Genomic DNA, 18,391 nt, shown 5'->3' with positions numbered 1-18,391 from the left:
GTCAAGAGTTCGAGTTTGATGAATCGATGACAGTTGGTCTCAGGTTTCACCGACAGTGACATTCGACACCTACTCGAATTCGTCGTCGCCTGTCAACCGGTTTTCCATTTCAATCCAATCAGCTGTAAGTGGGCTTCAAATCCACATCATTCTCTGGTTTAATACGTCGTGCAATTCACGGTATGGGAAAGGGTAGACGATTTAACGAACCAGGGTGAACGTCGCTAGACATCTGTAAGGGCTTTTAAGCCTCTCGGTCACATCGCGAAATCGGGATGTTATGAAGGCCTGGAACCCGATCGGTAAAACCTCTGCTCAAATTGGCTGTCGCTTCCATCACCACCAGCCCTAGCTACATCATTAACAGAAGCATGTTTCCCAATACAAGTCAAGTAATTCATTGCCATTAGATTTCCTTCGTACTTAATCCACCAAGATATTTCAACAAACGATGCCTCACAGAGATCCACTGCGACATTTTTGTTAACCCAGCACTTTCCTGGTGAGAAGCATTGTCGTTTGAGTTCTTTCTTACTGTACGTAATTTGATTAATGACTTGATTGCTGTTTTCCGCTCATCGATGATCGTGAGCGCGCATCTTTACCGCTCTTGCTCTTAAGCTGCATCACAAAGTCATCAACGAGATTAACCGGGTCCCTGAAGTCAACTTATTGGTTGCCAGCGGCTTCCCTTCTGGTTTAACCCAACATATTATGATACTGCACGACGAGTCGTTGCCAAGAAGAGAAGTTAAAAGATACGTTTGCAATCGTATTTTACTATTTTCATACTTCTATGTCTAGGTTGTATTATGACAAGAAGGAACAAGCCAGGAGAGTGCTGGAACAGCCCGTGAAACGGAACTACACACACTCTGCTGAAAGGAAGCTCAAGGCCTACTACAAGTCATGTATGGAGTATTCACCACCAAAACAAGATGCATTGGTGCTGAGAAGACTCATACACCAGATAGGAGGCTGGGAAAGAAACCTTACCCATTTCAGTAAGTCACCAAAGACCAAATTCCTACTAAAAGTGCTGATAAGATGCTTCTCAGATTCATGATTATTCCAGCACAGCTATGGTGTATATCATCCGGAGATGATTTCCTTTTAAACGACTTCACAATTTCGTAGCGGATTTTCGTGTAATCGATAGGTATACAGTCAGGTTAAAGATGGGGACTATGAGCGTAACAGTCTTTATCATACTCGATCCACATCTCCCTCAATATTGGCATTCGCTCCTTCCAGGTCTTACCGAATGGGTGCCCCTAACCTTCAACCTGACCTCCGCCATCACCTCCTCCCAGATTACACTGGCATCAGACGCATTTGTCGAGCTCAACCTCCGCACTGACGCCAATGGAAAGTTATCTGTAGATGTGAGTAAAATCGAAGACCGTTCTGATAAGTTGTCAGAATCCAATATTGTTTTAAAATATCATGCAAGCAAGTGTTCTTGGTCAGTGGCATAATGCGATTCACACCATGTGATCTTAAGTTATCACATCGTATCAGATCCAAAAAGAGCAATTACGATTCCAAAACCAGTTACATGCACTCTTACCATACGGTTCGAGGAATATTTTTTTCCAAAGCAATATCGTTACCTGCGTGACAAGGCGATAATTGACCGCTTGCAAATGCTTCCATGTCCGCAAAAGCAATGACCCTGGGCAGATCTTGTCATAACATCGACGTGGTATTTCTGTATCTGACCATGACCTTGGGCGAGAACAAACATCGAGGCAAGCGAGAGTAACATGATGGTGAAACACGCCAGTGTTATTTCCAGAGCAAAAGCTTATCTTTGATGAAGGGAATGAGCAATTAAAAAGGTTGACACAGACCACAGAGAAGTTAACGCATGGTGTGCCAGGCGAATGGTTGTTTATGGGGTGATGTAGAATCGCTGGATTACGACCGCACGAAGTAACACGGTGGACTTTAATCAGGAGACGACTGGAAGGAAATGTCACCGTCAATCAGCCAGCACAAGCACCAAGAAAGAGAAATTTACTAAAAACTAGCAGCTTTCCATCTCATGAGTAGATTTTCCAGTATTTCACTGTTATTGATAATACTTTGTCAGATTTTGGCGAAATAATGTTAGGTTTCTTCGGACTTAAGACATTTTGATATAACCAAATATTCATTTTACAACCCCTCTCCCCGCCTTGTTTTTTGAGAAGATGTAGAACCAATGTCATGCACATAACAAAAAATAAACAGCCTCCGTCATAGGATGAACTATATTCTACACACTGCCACTTTCAACATGCTAGAACCATCAGGAGTGGTTTCAGCAAAGTGAACCCGGACCTGACACTTGAAGCAATCCTGTCATGGAAGCAAAGCAGTTTTTATTGGCAGAACACGAGACCGATATGCCATTGCACCAAATATCGGTAGGGATTGTACTTAACAAATCAACTTGAGGTTTCCTTGTGGTGATGGTTGCCGCTGAGATGAGATTTCGAGTAAAAGCAGAAAGACCGAAGAAAGTGCTCCTTCAAATGCTGTTCATGCGCTGCGTCCTTAGATATCGGTTAAGGAGCAGGGAATCGAACCAAAAAGAATCATTAATATCAATGTCATTTTTATCTTGAAAACCCCTGAACCCGAACTTTACAAACTCAAGTACACACTGATTTCAGACTGCAACGAAGATCTCACCAAAACTGAATGTAACTGTAGAATTTCCTAGACATGTCCAAAACCACCTTACAACACTTGCGGAAATCGTTATTAGTGATCAGTATTTAGTGTGTTGCTGCATGAGGAGGCACATGGAGGCGGTGCGTTTTCCTCATGGTCACCTAAATCCTACACCCGAGTTCTCCCTCTAAATCACGGAGAGCTATATCGATACGATACTATCCCAGCCATTCTACTACAGGACATAAAAGAGGCGAATTAAGTGATCTCCCATCCTTCTCTTCCAGATAAAACGACACCCTCAAGTCTGTTGCTACTTCAAGCACCCAGAGGAGCACATTAACAACCTGAAACCATTCATGGCGTCCATCACAAACTTCTTAGGCATGCAAGGCGCGGCGGACTTTGAGGCACTTGTCAAGGGGATTGGAAGTCTCTGTCTTGATATGTGTACTGCAAAGGTAACGGAATCTTTGATAACCGTTTCTTGACCAAATAGACATGTAATGTATGTTGCAGCCTGCAGTGGGGGCACCAGTTCATTCAAATCGCCCTAGGTTGGTAGCCCATTGGTAGGAGTTGCAATGCGACGTCTCATCAACTTGGCGATTAAAATAAGAGAACAAAGTTATGGCTCACCCGATATACTCAATATCAAGAGTACATTACAAATACGTTTACATGTATCTGTAATAAGTTCTTGATAGTGCCCAGATCAGCAGTCATGAAACTAAGCTGGATTGCAAAGGAAATAAGTGGGATGGCCGTCCAGATAATTTCCTAATGGAATACTTTGGCAATCCTTTGTGATCTGGATAAGGAACTCCTTTGTTAGAAGTGTAAGAAGTACATATACAAGTGGAAGCAGTTAAATGTTGGGGAAATGTATCGGCTTGGACTATTTTGTTAGAGTAGTCGGTTACTAATAAGGCCCCTTTATCCGGTGGAGCTATTTCTTACAGCATAACCTGGGCACTGAGTGGCAAGAACTAGTTTCTATCGTTTGCTTCACAAGTAGATGTTAGTTTATACACTTCCTGGCACATCAAGTGCTTTGTTTACATCGTAACCCCAGAAACCTTTATCATTGCATCGCCTTAGAATTATTCTGACTTGGACGTGGACATTGTCGGATGCGGAAAGCCTTGATCACTCTTACCCCGTTTTCACCCCACACCCACACCCAAAACATGCTTTAAGAATATACTAGGGGTCAGGCTATATTTCAATGCTTTCGTCTGATAAGATGGAAGGGATTGCTGTTGGTAATTAGATCTTCTTCTACCTCTCCTCCCCCTCCTTCTTCATGCCACTCCTGCTTCCCGGATGAGAACGACTTTTGGTTCCTGAAGTCCTGTCAATTTCCCATCGGACCAACCATCCAACCGAATAACACAATCACTCTGGCATCAATCAATCACGTTATCGTATAACAAGGCTATTAATTTGTGATTTATCCTGGCATCCGGTGAACCAATGTCTCAATGCAATCAACAAAACAAGATTATCGTCCACTCAGTCTGTATTGGAGAAAAATCGGAGAGTTGACGTGATTGTTTATCCACAACGATGACGAGAATAATAGTACATGTAGTAGTCTCCCGAAAAGGTGCCACCGAAAATGTTGCACGGTATCTGTAAGATAACTTTCTGTAATTCCCGATGTGTTTTCAGGGAACAGGCTCTACCAATGTAACAACATATGGCATTGTAGAACTGTTTCGTCTACTTCCACAACAGGTAAAGTATGATTCGTTTTTGTTCAGAATCTCAAAAACCTATAGAGAAACCTCTCATGGGGCATCTTTTGTTGGCCGAAAAAATCATTTAAAAGTTAACATAGAAAATGAAAATCCTTTGAGAGGTTTTTATTTTGCTGAAAATACCACTCAGGGGTACATATTCGTATTGGTCGAAAAATCGTTAAAAGTTTTATAAAAGCTGAAAACGAGGGCAGCTGCCTTGCCGTCATCCATGTGGATTCATTGCTATTATCTTTCAGGTCGACTGGTGGGAGCCTCTAAAAAGCGCCTTCGACATAAACCGATGGACTAATTTCAGTACGACACCCTATGATATTTCCATTCTTAACCAATGGTTCCACTTAACTGCTAAATATTCTTTAAAGTAAGTATTGCTACGTATGCTTTGAGTATTAAAGTAATGCCGAGTATCCTTCAAAACAGGTATTGCTAAGTATTCCTTTAAGTTATTATTGCTGAGTATTCTTTAAAGCAAGTATTGGTGAGTTTTATCTAAAGTAAGTACATGCGTATATGTATTAGTATAACTTTGAATGTGTGGTATCATTCTGATCCTAAGTGCAAAATCAACCCGAGAAGCTCACAGAAGATGAGCCGAGACAATTATTCTTGAATACATGTAGTTCAAGTATTCGGTTCATGTCGCCGTCGAGATCCTTGATCTATGAACCGGATCAATCTTATTCCAAGCAAGTTAAGTGACGATCAATGGTGGTATCATTGATGACGGGAACGGTCAACATTTAGTAGTGTTCGGGTATCTCATTGACTGTGTCAGAATGCCAATGGCATAGCTATTTCATTACGCTGACAGCAGTTTCCCTTAGAATAAACTATACGCTGTACTGGTATTAGTATCTCAATACACCCCGTCGGAAGAACCATCCGTCTGTAGTCTAAAGAGGATTTATTTTAAATCGTGAACTATATCAGCGATATCCGAATACCTGTATCTGGCGCAAAGACATTCCCCAGTACGAAACATTCCTCTACACAACGACCCACTCATTGCCTTCAATTTATCGCCAGAGTTGCAGAATGAGGCTTACATGTATTCCTCTACACGTTCCCTCCAACGACCAACAGCTATTTACCCTAATCGCCACTCTCTCTTCTTATCATCTTTTCCGCATGATTTATATTTAATGGACATCAGCATCAATACGATTGTTGCTATTGTTGCGTTGTGTTAATGACCCCCTAGAGCCAATGAGAATGTGATTTATCGAGAAGAAGTGAAATGTTTATGATGGAGTTGAAACCCCGCTAAACAGATAATATTCAATTCTGCTGGGTATCACATGGATTGTCGGGCCAATCAATACACCTTGGCTGGAATGGACCTTTGTAACATATTATGCTGCAACTACATGCACGTTTGATCACTTGGAACCTGCCATTCCAATGCTACTGGTGTGATAGAATGAATTTCAACTCACTTTAATTTAAATATTTTCAATTTATTATGTATTACATCACCTGAGACGAGTGCACGCATAACGCCCAATGCTTATTGAACAGTAAGCGATCCACGATTAATCTTCGAACACAACAGGTCCGAATAGATACCATACTATGAACAATCACACATTCGTACCGGTACACAATATTTCCACATGTAATGTATAGACCAGCCAGCAGCTACCCTGGCTTGACACACGATCACCTGAGAATAAGTCTCAGAGCACCGTCACACACGCTGTTTCATACACCAATCTCACATGTCTTTTAACATAACAAAAAACTATACCTACCCAAGAGCACTACAACATGCCTAATAATTTATATCATTTAAATTCACAGGAAGAATCTGTTATGTTCAATATATCACTAAGAGTCACCAGAAAATCAGACCAAAGTACCGTGCAAAATTCGCAAATCTATGTGTATACACAGGAGAGGTCACACAAACCATGTTTTTACCTTGCCTAACAGCCAGGGACTGACATTGAATGCATGGTATGTTACGTCAGCACCTATAGGCTGTCAACCAATCAAATAGCGAGCGATCACCTCCACACAAAAGCTGGACATGAACCAGTGCTTCTCGTATTGTAGGTTGCGTGATTCATCGCTATGATTCAATTGTATGCTGAAGCACCTTCTGTTTAATACACCTCGTTCCGGGGTGAAAAGACGACTGGGGATTATAATGTTGGGAATTCCCGGTGAACGGGCAATGTGGGTTTTTTTAGATTTGGGCCAAAATCACGTGTTTGCTCACATATTGTCATTCTACTTTAAAAGGCCTGTTTTACTTTTTCAGAGTATTTCGAGATTATCTCGTATTCAACTTCATCTGTGACCATATTTCCGTCATGCCCAGAGCGATACAAGAAGCCTATCTCACCATGACTAAAGATTCGTATGGGATTCAGAAGCAGTTCTCACATTGTAAGAACATCCGTATCTTTCATTTGCACGACATACCCATTTCGACTTGCAATAAGACCAGAACGATTACAGGGAGAGATCCTCAGCTAACTTAATACTTACTCAACGGAACCATAGTGAACAACAAAACTAAGTCATATTTTATCCCGGGCGAAAGATCTATATTTTCCAAGAAAGAAATATTGTTGCCTTGTCAACTTTCTGACGGACGAGGGACATGGCTTGCTTGTTTACCAATAGTACACTCCTCGTGTATTGCCTCTACAAGCCTGGTTCTGTAGCACAGCCAAAATAGAAAATCGAAGGCTAAGAAGATGAAGCCTCCATTACTTCTCGACTCTCTCTTCAGGTAACAGTAATGGGAGGTACAGTTACCGTTACAAGGACTGCACGAAGTTCACCTATAGCACAGATCGTGACTGGAGCCATTGTCTACAGGAACACGTCAATAGGGACATGGCGCTGGCCCTCCTTGCCCAGCTCGATAAAAATACTGTAGAGTCAACAATTGGTGATATAGAAGTGGGTGTTATCTGGTAGCTTCTCAAGTTTATCTCCAAGCTATAAACATGATCTCTAAGGTTCCCTACACTCTTAGAAATAAAGGTTTAAAGCTTTTAAAGACGTAGAAGGTTTTTCGATAAAATAAAAAAAACACCTTATGGCTATTGTGATTCTGACAAATCTGTAAGGGCCTTTCATTTCGCTGCCTATTCATGTTGGCTGAGAAACCATAAAAGATGATTCAGAACATCAAAAAGCTTTATTTCTAAGAGTGCAGTTGCTTCGCTAATTCATGTATGTGTGAAGTGTGATACAGCCAATGTACAGACTCAGTGCAAAAAGAGCGCGAATTCACCTTCATCCTGGTAAGCATCTCGCCTTTGAGGAAGTTTCTTTTCGCCATCAGACACAACTGATGGTATAAAGCCATTTAAAGGTCGTAACTCCATATCTCCTCGAACGATCCACGCTGTCTTTTTCTCAGTAATGCAATAAATTTGGCTTATTGGCCACAACAAGACAGCGCAGTAAAGCCACATAAAGTATCACTCCTACTTCGTTTTTCTAGTTACAAAACATGCAACAAAGCATTGAAGACGCCTTACTCCGCCGGATGAATTCGTTACCATGGCTTCAGGAGAAAACAAAGGACATCATTAGGAAACGGGTAAATAGCGACAGGACAACCTCCCGAATAATCCCTGGACTGACAAAGATCAATGTTCTGAAAAACATAGATCTGTTGAGTAATACGTTTCAGTCTTTATATAGACAGACACTTTAATTAAGGTACCTGTAAAAAACATCTTTTCTTCGTTTTCTTTCAGATCGACAACAAGCTATTTGTACTTGGTGGGCCAAAGTGGATTCGTGTCGATAAAAAGTTAGATATATTTTATGAACACGTAAGTCATCACCCAAAGAATGAGATAAGCGTACGTGACAGTTTTGCTTTAGTTGCTACATGTAAAATGTAACTGCGATCCGAGTAGAGCAACCGAACATGCTCTGCTTTGCCAGGAAAAGGACAACAATTACGTCTTGGTCGTACTGTATGACTGTGGCCAGGCCAGTAAGCTGCTTAGTTATCAGCCTGATGTCACCTTTTCAGCTTAAGATCAATGATAAATCGACGTACTTGGAGAACTGCATCAATGCCAAGGTGTTCGCAAGGTCAGTGGAAGCGAAGGCTTTGGCCAATCCTTCAAGGGAATGGAGGTTCTTCATTACGTAAGTCGTCCACTTGGGTTCCTTAATGCTAGTTTACTATTCATTGTGTACTAAATGTGACATATACCGCTTTCTTGCTGATACTATACGGAACCGTGGTTCAACCGACGATAGTTGTTAGTAATTATATCATAAGAAACGTCCTTAGAATATTCACATAAATGATTTCTGTGCCATTGACTTCAAAGATGGACCTCTCTTTGAAACAATGTTGATCCAACTTCCAGCAATATCTTATCTCTCGATAATGTACCTTTTTCTTCAGATTGCCAAATGCATTAGAGGCCAATGCCTATAACTTTGTGAATGATGGAACAATATGTAAGTCATCACTTCCCGTCAATCTGTAGGCCTTTACTCCATATAAAATGCACTTGTCTCCTCCGGGTCTGGGCTCTAGATCCCTTCGCCTAGCTTTATCCATCCAACTCAAAGTGATTGGTTGTGCTGCAGGCAACTTCCAAGCACCTCTCGTTTCTTCAAGATAGTAGTACTGGACGGTACTTTTAGTCATCTTAAGAGAAAATGACATTGCACTCCAAAAAAATACCAAAATGGGTTGGAAAAGTATTTTAGATACTTCGGATTTATCAGTTTCACATAACATTTTGTTCGACAGCTGCATTTGCTGTGTAAGATTACCAACTGAGAGCCATGTTTCGTGAAATAGACGGGGATAGCTCAGCTTATATCTAGATACCCGCCTATATATACGCACCCATGAAGTAATACACACTACAAAGGCCCTGCAACTTGTTCCGCTTCGTTTCAGGGATATTGGCGGCTACCATGTTTGAACCTTACTACAACAAGTATTCCCCGGCGTAAGACAAATACTCCTATCTCTGAGATCTGTTTGTGTGTTAGCTTGTAGATTCGGTCTCCATAGAATTTTCGTCTCTTTCTTGCGAGCGAAAGTCCGAACTCCCAGCAGAGGTCATCTGAAAAAGGTTTAGATGATAGGTTTAGTTTCGTCCTTTTATTTTAAAGTGCCAGTCTTGAACGTATGATGCTGATTAAGTCCATGCAAATCTTATCAAATCTGATTTCAGATATCGTAATTATGGAGGACTTGGTGTGACAATTGGGCACGAGTATGGACACGACTTTGATATGACCTGTAAGTTGTGAAAGAGAAGTATTGCATCAGTGATCGCGCAGTGGTACGGATACAACATAAGGGCCTCCATCGGTAATGTGATCAAAGGATCTTTCTGAGAACTATGATCTTTACGCAGATCAAGACGTCCATGTAACATAAAAGTAATCATTGGAATGAGTGAAAACAATCAAATGGGTTGAACCATGAAGGGATATGTTTTATTATGGTTTGTATTGTCGAATGCTGGACTGCTGAGATGTTGTACATATTTACTACTAGTGTATCTATGTTTTCATTTTAATGTTGTTGTCTTTTTTCATACTGAAGCAACTCAAGAATGGTTAAATCCAGATTTACTGCCGGGATTGGCGGAACGCTACAACTGCCTGAAGAAGCACTTCCAAACGATTAGCTACAGAACTTATTACGTAAGTCATGAAATGATTATGATATGATATCCATAATAATGAAAAGAAGTTGTCGATAGTTGCTTTCAATTGAAATGAATTTATCAGTCTTCGACTGGATGACGTCAATCGCTGCAGCACATCGTTTCAAACCAAAGCTCTGATTTCCTTATTTATTTGTTTCTGTTTTAGGTTGGTAATGATACCCAATCGCTAGACGCGATGGTGGCACAAGCTCTTTCAGATATAGTGGGCATGAAATGGTCGTTTGAGGTATGTGACTATCTCTCTTTCACCAGTACTATAATACTACATGTACTTTGGGGACTCAGACGCAGTGCCTCGGTCGGCTGGAATTGAAAATGTCCATATTTTGCGTCCGGTTGTACAGGAGTGTAAAATCAGATTGGATTCAGATGAAATCGTTCAATGAAATCGATTTTTTTTCAGGCATATTTGCGGAGTGTTGACGATGGGACCATTTCTGACTCTCGACTGCCCGGCCTTTCCTTTACACCAGAACAACTCTTCTTTATTAGTGCAGCTCAGGTATGACATGTACACGAATGGACGGTTTCCAATGAAATACAAAAGTATTTCAATCGTACGGGATTTCGCTCATGCATAACTAATCGTGGTGATTACTTTTGCAGTTGTTCAGGCAGGCAGCAGGGGTAACAGCGTATTATGTAATCACCCGCCACCCCTTCCATTTGCCAGGTCACAGCGAATACGACAATCAAAATTAGTTATGCACGAGCGCTATCGCGTAGGAATAAAATGATTTTTGTCATTGATCGGACAGCGTGACGTATAAAGCGCTCACTTGGAAAACACAAATTCGAAGAAATTCTGGGATGACCCTTTGAAAATGACAAGAATACTGCCAGTGTGTCGACGGCTGAGGGGCGCCTGAATAATATGCCTCCTTTCCATATATAGGCATAATTAGAGCAGAAACCTGGCAGCCCCCACACCCAGGGCCGGGACCGGCGATGAGGTTTCAAGACTTTTTGCTTGTTTTCAGAAATGGTGTGGCAAGGAGTATAAAAGGATACGTCATCCTTATGCTAACCTTAGGTAAGCTTGTTTATAGTAGTTGGTCATTTGGTGAGTTGGCTATACTTTAAAGGAAACTGCTGTACACCTTCTGCTGCCGATTCACGGGGTGATTAAAATATGTTCGGCAACCACTGATAGTGATTCAGACCTTTTTTTAGACCAACAGCAAAACTATTGATTGTTAACACAGTCGGCCAATGTTTCCATTAAGTCTATCTTTCACGAGACCATTGCCAACTGAATGGAAGAGCCTCCCGCAGGACACGGTCCAAGCAAGAGGACCTGGACCACTGAGATGCAGACGCCCGTATCTTTTATCCTACACCAATTAAATTTTAAAAGTTGTTACGCATGCACCTCGACGGAGAAGACTTTACGCTGTGAGTTGGTATGGATTCACCGAGTCAGTGTCATCTTCCTTTCCAGAGTAATGGGAGCGTTTCAGCAGACACCCTACTTCGCGGAGGTATACCAATGTCCAGTCGGCTCCACAATGAACCCGAGAGAACAATGTGACATTTGGTAGCCGTCGATCGCCCAGGGGCCCATGAAGACACACTGTGTTCGATCCGTCGAATACAGATTGTACATGATATGAGAACATCAAGCCATCAGAAAGATGACGAAGACTTACCATTGTCGGCCTCCGCGGATGAAAGTTCATCAGGGGATTCATAGCTCTTCATAAGGATTGCGAATGATGCCACTTGTTCATGGCCACCGACGATATGCATAGGTGGCTCATGTTAATTTGTTGTCTTGAGAATTTTATTTCCGTGATGTTGTTGTTGAATGTTATGATATCAGTACCTGTTATGACCTTTATAGTATTATTCCATATACAATGACTAAACAATAAACGCAACAATCAGGCTATAACACTTGTATTGGTTTCTTTGATTATCGCTTACTCGATGTTGAAGACAAGCCGAACCCAATGGTTGAAGTGACATTGAAAGCTACATGTACAACCACGATATGGACCATCAACGGACCATACCGACACATATGTCTACCACGGTCTCAAATGAAAGACAACATTATTCTGTTCTTACGCGGCTTTGCTCATGCATAACTGATCATGGTGATTACTTTTGCAGTTGCTCAGGCAGGCAGCAGGGGTAACAGCGTATTATGTAATCACCGGCCACCCCTTCCATGTGCCAGATAAACTGCGAATACGACAATCAAAATTAGTTATGCATGAGCGATATCGCGTACGAATGAAGTTATTTTGTCTTTGATCGGACACCGGACACGTCTCCGTGTAGTCATGGTCGATCGTCCAAATAGAACGCAAGGCTTGCTACCGTCTGTCAGACTCTATGGCAATGTAGCCCATAACAATTCGAATGCATGCTAATTTGAATTAAGAATAATGCGGATTTTGCACAGGCTACGAAAGCATGTGACATAAATAGGTCAATGAAATGTACAGGAACAGGTGCGTTAGATTGATCATGACGAATATTTCGCAGGAGACAAGATAACTTGCGTGTATAATACGACATCATTGAATAGCAGGACTGAATCGAAGACAGGCTTTTGACAGATCTAGCGGGATTAGTTAATCCGAAGTAATCAATGAAACATGGAATTGTGTAAACTTTCACGGCTGTTAATCGGTCTCGCTGTAACCCTGATGTTGATGGAGCCTGGCGGTGAAGCAGGCGAGGAAGGACATTATTCCAAACGGAGTAAGTAGAGAGGCTTACAATGGGTCAGGTCAAGTCTTGGGGTTGAGAAAGTGTTAGGTGTTGGTGTTTGTGTAGTGATGGTGTTACCTTGGTGACGGTGTTACACCAACACTTTACACTTTCTCAACCCCAAGACTTGACCTGACCCAATGTCGTTCTGTCTGACAGGTCAAATTCGTTTTGTTCGACGGAATGCTAGACTCCCTGGGCAGGCATTGCGTCATCGGCATAGATGGAGGGGCCATGGGATCCTCCCACTACATTGTATAATGCAAGGGTCGTCAATTTGGGATTTAAGATATTATAAATTGTAAATATTCGGGTGGAATATTATAATTATGAAAGCATTCGTCAAATAAATTAAATCGCTATTGACTTCCAGTGCACGTTAATGGACAACAGTATTCGATTGCCTCTCTGGACAGAACCAGAAGATTTGCCAACAGGACACCTTACATCAGAAGTAAGAATTAATAGATATCAATGTCGGTGTAGTATCTGAACTGTTTTTGAGTGTGTCTTCTACAATATATCAAGCCTCGAGGGTTTGTGTTCTTTGAAGAGTGACTTTTATTAATCTCAGCTTCAATAACATCAGAGCAGAAACAAAAAATCTTCTTTCGCGAAGCTCAATGGTTATTTTGGTGGATAGACCATACTTTGTTTTTGGATGTTACTAGGTTCATGCTTGGCACATGAGAAGATAAACGCTAACACAGAATTTTAACCTGAAGATTTCCCCCAGATTGGCATCGTTACGATACTTCCTGATTGAAACCTATTGCAGGGTTCATGACAGATCACAACGGTGGGACCATCCAACTGACTGAGAGGGCCGAGTTGCTTTCACTCGCCCGGAATGGTGGCCCGTTCCCCGCAAAGTGGAGAAGTTCCGTTACTGTCCGCGCACCGAAGGGCCATGTGGTTAGAGTCCAGTTCCTCAATGTTAGACCCCCTTCGATCCCGGGGATATGCAACCAAAGGATGTTTCTTTTTGATGGTAACTTGCTTTACATCATATCACGACACCCAAAGTCTCACCTGGTGCCTCGGGCTTTGGTCTGCATTGTCGGTCTACCCGCGCAGTCTTCTGATAGGACACCAAGGATAGCCAAGACGGGGAAGTGAAAGTCTAAGCCTGTTGTGAGACCAACGTTTTGCGGCGATAGCGACCGCACTGGAACTGGTCAGTCTCTTTTGACGATACATGTAGATAGCGATTACATCATTCTGTAGAAGGTCAACGTAAGGATTAGCCTTTAATTGTCTGAATATAAGCTTTACATGCATTTTCTTCCTCTTAGGTCACGACACCCTCTTTTCACGGATGATACACGAAGCAATGAGACCACTTTGCGGTGATTCAGCGCCATTCAACGACTTCATCAGTTCCGGCCAACCAATGACATTGCAGTTCGTCAGCGACGGGCTGGCGCTGCCGAATGAGCATGGGTTTACTGCCTCTCTCACACCAATAAGGTTGCGTAGGTATCCCAGAATAATATCAGGGAGTTTTCGCAAAAACCCCGAAATGTCCACGCGAACGCCAATTCCATTGTTCGACCTCCTCAGCACGATATCGAACAATGAGATAGCCCATCGCGTTGGCTTTTCGGGGATTTGCGAAAACTCCCAATGTCGTTTGTAGTTCGTAGAAAATAATGGTGGTTTTGAGCTAACACATGCCGATGTATTGGCGTTGTTCGAAAAGGTTCCACCACATAACCAATGCTGTCTCTTTTCCTTTCAGTTGGTTGCCTGGAAAGCGACTTCCACTGCAACAATGGTTACTGTATCAACACGTACCTACGTTGTGATGGCTACAACAACTGTGGGGACCGCTCGGATGAGCTCGGATGTTTTGGTAATTAACGCTATGCGACACATTTACAAGACCCAATTTCATCTTAAATTATTCACTTGACTTAAACCCGTTAGTCAGAGAGATCATTATATAAGCCGACACATGTCAGACTGGCGTTATCACGACTAGCGCGATCAAAACTTTCAAAATTGCCTTCGTTGTGATAAAAACACATTGCAAATCATCCTTAACACTGCAATCATTCCAGTTTCACGGAAAAAGATTGCATGCTTTCTGTAGTCATGTAATTTCTATTCAACCCGAGTCAGTCATACGAGGATAAAATCATAACCTGAAGGTGACTTGTATAGATTTTATAGATGTGAATTTACCTCTTTCAGCTTCAAAGATTTCTGGCTCAATCACCACAGCAATGACAACCCTGAGTTACCTTGAGTGGACCATTATCACCTTGGGGTGCGTTGGTGTTGCGATTTTAATCATCATGCTTATCTGGTATATCGTGAGCGATAGAGCCAAGGACGATTACCAGCAAATTGATTCACCTGGCAAGGAGAAATGGAATCCAAATTATTATCAGTAGAATTGCCTGCCACCAACCGATGACCGTAATTGTAATGGTCACCAAGGGGATTATGACCATTGCGTTATTTAGACCCTACTACCGCAATGAACTCAGAAATGTGACCCGATCACATTTACCAAAAGATAGTGGTGTAGTGCACAACACTAGATTATCAGGCCTTAACAATGCTCTTTCACAGTGTCAGCTAATATCGGTAAACTATGACACCGGGCTGTGTAACATTACTATTTTAATACAGTTTAGTGACAGGAGTTCAGCCACGTACCTTTGAACAGATACATGTATATAACATTTTACTCACGACTGTCAGTCAAGCTACTACATTGTAACATCATATACCGGTACTCAATAAAGGAACTGCCCAAAGAAATACTGAGTGCTTGTTGCTACACCAGGAACAGTTTAGTTGGGTAAAGAAAGTGTAGAGTTGTCTGATGGACCCATCTTGACCCTCAATGTATTGACATTGCTAAGCTCACCGACAGAGCGTCAAGAATGGCGGAGGCAACGGAGGAAATACAGCTGGAAGTTCATTACGGATCGACCTATTATTATAGTCCGGTTGGCACTAAGCTGCAGTGGTTTCATGATCCAAAAAGACCTGCAGTTCAGAAGTTAGTCACAGGGAGTAAGTGTTTGGACAAGGGCAGTTGATCACCAGCATAGACAGATCTACATGGTCAATGGGTCAGTCTTGCCCAGATATTTTTCTTCACATGGTGGTTGTAACGGTTCATAACACGTGGATACGACTTTTAACATCCTCTGTGCATTACATGCCTCTTTCCATTGGTCCCTCCCAACAAGAGCGCCGCATACATTCCGCTTGCATTCCTTTAACGCCTGCCTCCTGATCGTACTGTTACCACATTTGGACAATGGAACTCGCTTTATAGTTTCGCAGAGTAGTTCGTAGTCGTAGTCGCAGGTGGAGAGACGCAAAGCTTCCGTCATTGATGCAGGAAAGAAGCTGAGGAAAAAGAGAACATTCTATTACATTCAAATCCTGGCTGTTTCGTAGTACTGCTCATACCGATCAAGATGGCACAGTCGTTAAGGCGTCCCGCCGGGTCATGAACGGAATGTCGCAGGTTCGAGGCCCGCTGGGAACCTCCTTCCGATGCGGCCGGTTGGTTGGTTAGCCGCCAGCTGGTTAAACATACCACATACTGGCACCATGTTTTATGTGCAGGGGGCTTACCTCGTATATGATATTCAAAATAACCTCTCTACAAAACACTTTTCATATCAGACGGGGTCTTTCTGACAATTCAAAGAAAAATTCATACGGAAGGTAGAGGCCTACGAGCGCCTTCCATCTTTAGATTTGATATTCAAATTGTGCCTGAGAGATCCTTTTTTCAAAAACTAAAACAAAAATCGATACCAAAATTATCAAATCAAGTGTGGTGGCAATCTGTTGCTGATATAAGAAAGAACGGATGATATTGACCTACCCTCTCATTTGAAATAGCGACGTAATGAAAGCCAACAACAAACACGATACGAGGTTCACATGCCAGGTAACCATGATCATCCCCTGGAAGATGATCGTCATGTCATCAAGGTTACGTCATGAATCGAACCGTAGTGAGGAAGTCCCACTGTCAGAGCTAATGAGACATCAATGCAAGATGAACGGAGCATAATTTGCAGGTCCCTTTGATCCTTATAGTGTGGGAGTTGCGAGAAACGGTGGCGGTGATTACCGGATTCAGTCCTTTACTCTTGGTATCAATGTCAATGGATCTTGCCTTTGCGTGGTGGATTACTCTGTGACCACCATACAATGTATGTATACATCGATAAATTGTATGTTATACAAGCTCTCGCTACGTTGGAGGGATATCGTTACGATAAAAGGCTGATTTCTTTACAAAGAATGTAAAAATAGAGTGTGTCTATCGCTCTTACTTTAAAAATCCTACCTTGAATCCTTGGTTATCCTTTAGAAACTAAGGCAGTTATGAAATAGTGACGAGAAGTAACACCACGTCCGTATATCCGACCCTCCAGTGAAACAAGGCTAACGCTCACAATGCTATCGTGTTTTATGACAGAGATGCTGGCTCATTTATAAATCATTCCATTTCCATTTTCTTCTCGCCGCAATCCATGGCAGAGTTGCAGTTTATATCGGATGCCACCGGGACCCACAGCCTTAATAGCAACCGGCCACATTTGATATTCAGCGCACTCATGAAGAAGATTACTGTTGGGATTTCAAACTCCTATTCTAAGTACGAGGCGTATTATTTTGATATACTGGAGGGGAAATGTTCTGTACATCATGCATGTTGACGTTAAATCTTCGGTTTCCGTCTCGATTTCTAGAATATCTCACTATTTGAGCCATCTCGACCACCAAGGTTTTTGCATCTTATCAGGATATACCTTAGCTACAGTTAAAAAGAGTATGAGACAATTAGATTCCGAATGCATCTAAGCGTGGAAGTTATATAGGGGAATGTCCATAATTGGACGTGAATAGGCGAACATTCCTTCTCAAAACCACACTACCTATTTCCACTTGGACTCTTTTCGGCCATTATCATAACAAAATACATCCTGCTCTTCATACAACACTCGATAGTCGGGGGCATATGCCCCGCTTTGCGTTGCTCTTGTTTATATATATCATGCATTATTTAGATCATCTATCACGATCAGATGCAATGCTCTCTCGGATGTGCATTAGCCATAGAGTGATATGATCCAGTCTCAACCTGACAATTCACTTGGGAGTTGAATGTGCCGATATTCTCTCTCGGTAATTTAGTTAGATGACCTATATCTGATTACTTAAAAGGAGTCCATCTGGCAAGTCAAATGCATTTTGGTTCCCCCTTGCCTTCAATCAAGAACAACAAACAAGGCGAACCGGCAGCAATCACAATGACAATCAACGGAACGTCCCCGTTGATGGCCTCACCGCTTGTCCATAGGCCTATGAGAGTTAGTATACACCACATTATTTGAATTGGTAATTAGCAAACTGGACTTGCCGCCGCTAGAGTGAAAAGTTGACGTACATGTACATGCTTAACATTACGTTTTGTTTCGTTACATTTACAAACTGTAAAAAAATTCATGTCTAAATTTAACCTGAACGGATTCCTGTGAAGACAGTTGCGAGAGACACGTGACTTCAATGATAACT

The 18,391-nt window shown here is 42.0% G+C and overlaps 2 protein-coding genes and 1 long non-coding RNA gene across 7 annotated transcripts in view; 2 read left to right on the top strand and 1 right to left on the bottom strand.

Annotated features, from left to right (window-relative positions):
• Nucleotides 1-12,043, top strand: part of LOC135495832 (endothelin-converting enzyme homolog) — a 30,109-nt gene extending 18,066 nt beyond the window's left edge. The window contains exons 2-19 of one of the 4 annotated variants that reach the window (XM_064784806.1): nucleotides 805-1,004; nucleotides 1,255-1,385; nucleotides 2,949-3,122; nucleotides 4,336-4,401; nucleotides 4,664-4,788; nucleotides 6,691-6,818; nucleotides 7,168-7,340; nucleotides 7,891-7,989; nucleotides 8,150-8,227; nucleotides 8,434-8,552; nucleotides 8,818-8,873; nucleotides 9,325-9,376; nucleotides 9,605-9,672; nucleotides 9,982-10,082; nucleotides 10,254-10,334; nucleotides 10,512-10,610; nucleotides 11,089-11,141; nucleotides 11,550-12,040. In XM_064784806.1, the coding sequence (XP_064640876.1) occupies nucleotides 805-1,004; nucleotides 1,255-1,385; nucleotides 2,949-3,122; nucleotides 4,336-4,401; nucleotides 4,664-4,788; nucleotides 6,691-6,818; nucleotides 7,168-7,340; nucleotides 7,891-7,989; nucleotides 8,150-8,227; nucleotides 8,434-8,552; nucleotides 8,818-8,873; nucleotides 9,325-9,376; nucleotides 9,605-9,672; nucleotides 9,982-10,082; nucleotides 10,254-10,334; nucleotides 10,512-10,610; nucleotides 11,089-11,141; nucleotides 11,550-11,649 (1,903 nt within the window). In that variant the 3' untranslated portion in view covers nucleotides 11,650-12,040. Of the gene's footprint in view, nucleotides 1-804; nucleotides 1,005-1,254; nucleotides 1,386-2,948; nucleotides 3,123-4,335; nucleotides 4,402-4,663; nucleotides 4,789-6,690; nucleotides 6,819-7,167; nucleotides 7,341-7,890; nucleotides 7,990-8,149; nucleotides 8,228-8,433; nucleotides 8,553-8,817; nucleotides 8,874-9,324; nucleotides 9,377-9,604; nucleotides 9,673-9,981; nucleotides 10,083-10,253; nucleotides 10,335-10,511; nucleotides 10,611-11,088; nucleotides 11,142-11,549 lie in introns of all 4 variants that reach the window. The other 3 variants (XM_064784808.1, XM_064784807.1, XM_064784809.1) reach the window with 3 other exon arrangements.
• Nucleotides 12,044-12,574: 531 nt separating this feature from the next.
• LOC135496307 (uncharacterized) lies at nucleotides 12,575-15,601 on the top strand. Of its 2 annotated transcripts, XM_064785564.1 has the most exons (6): nucleotides 12,576-12,820; nucleotides 13,203-13,283; nucleotides 13,608-13,820; nucleotides 14,125-14,304; nucleotides 14,571-14,684; nucleotides 15,026-15,601. In XM_064785564.1, exons 1-6 carry the CDS (start codon nucleotides 12,715-12,717, stop codon nucleotides 15,226-15,228), a joined length of 897 nt encoding a protein of 298 aa, XP_064641634.1. In that variant the 5' UTR covers nucleotides 12,576-12,714; the 3' UTR covers nucleotides 15,229-15,601. The 2 variants fall into 2 exon arrangements, with proteins under 2 accessions (XP_064641635.1, XP_064641634.1); XM_064785565.1 differs by lacking the exon at nucleotides 13,203-13,283 and having other exon boundaries at nucleotides 12,575-12,820.
• A 164-nt stretch (nucleotides 15,602-15,765) lies between these two features.
• Nucleotides 15,766-17,374, bottom strand: LOC135496309 (uncharacterized). The gene is made up of 3 exons (XR_010448637.1): nucleotides 17,160-17,374; nucleotides 16,689-16,771; nucleotides 15,766-16,201 (listed from the first exon to the last, which is right to left on the bottom strand). It is a non-coding gene; the product is annotated as an uncharacterized LOC135496309 (long non-coding RNA).
• Nucleotides 17,375-18,391: the final 1,017 nt, after the last annotated feature.

Source organism: Lineus longissimus, chromosome 11 (genome assembly GCF_910592395.1).
Source record: "Lineus longissimus chromosome 11, tnLinLong1.2, whole genome shotgun sequence".
Lineage (NCBI taxonomy): Eukaryota > Metazoa > Nemertea > Pilidiophora > Heteronemertea > Lineidae > Lineus > Lineus longissimus.
This window is presented reverse-complemented; position numbering and strand designations above follow the sequence as displayed.

Coding starts and splice junctions, on each gene's coding strand:
- LOC135496307 (XM_064785564.1), top strand. CDS start 12,715: ATGGAATTGTGTAAACTTTCACGGCTGTTAATCGGTCTCGCTGTAACC. Junction 13,284..13,607: donor CAGGACACCTTACATCAGAA/GTAAGAATTAAT, acceptor AACCTATTGCAG/GGTTCATGACAGATCACAAC. Junction 14,305..14,570: donor TCTCACACCAATAAGGTTGC/GTAGGTATCCCA, acceptor TTTTCCTTTCAG/TTGGTTGCCTGGAAAGCGAC.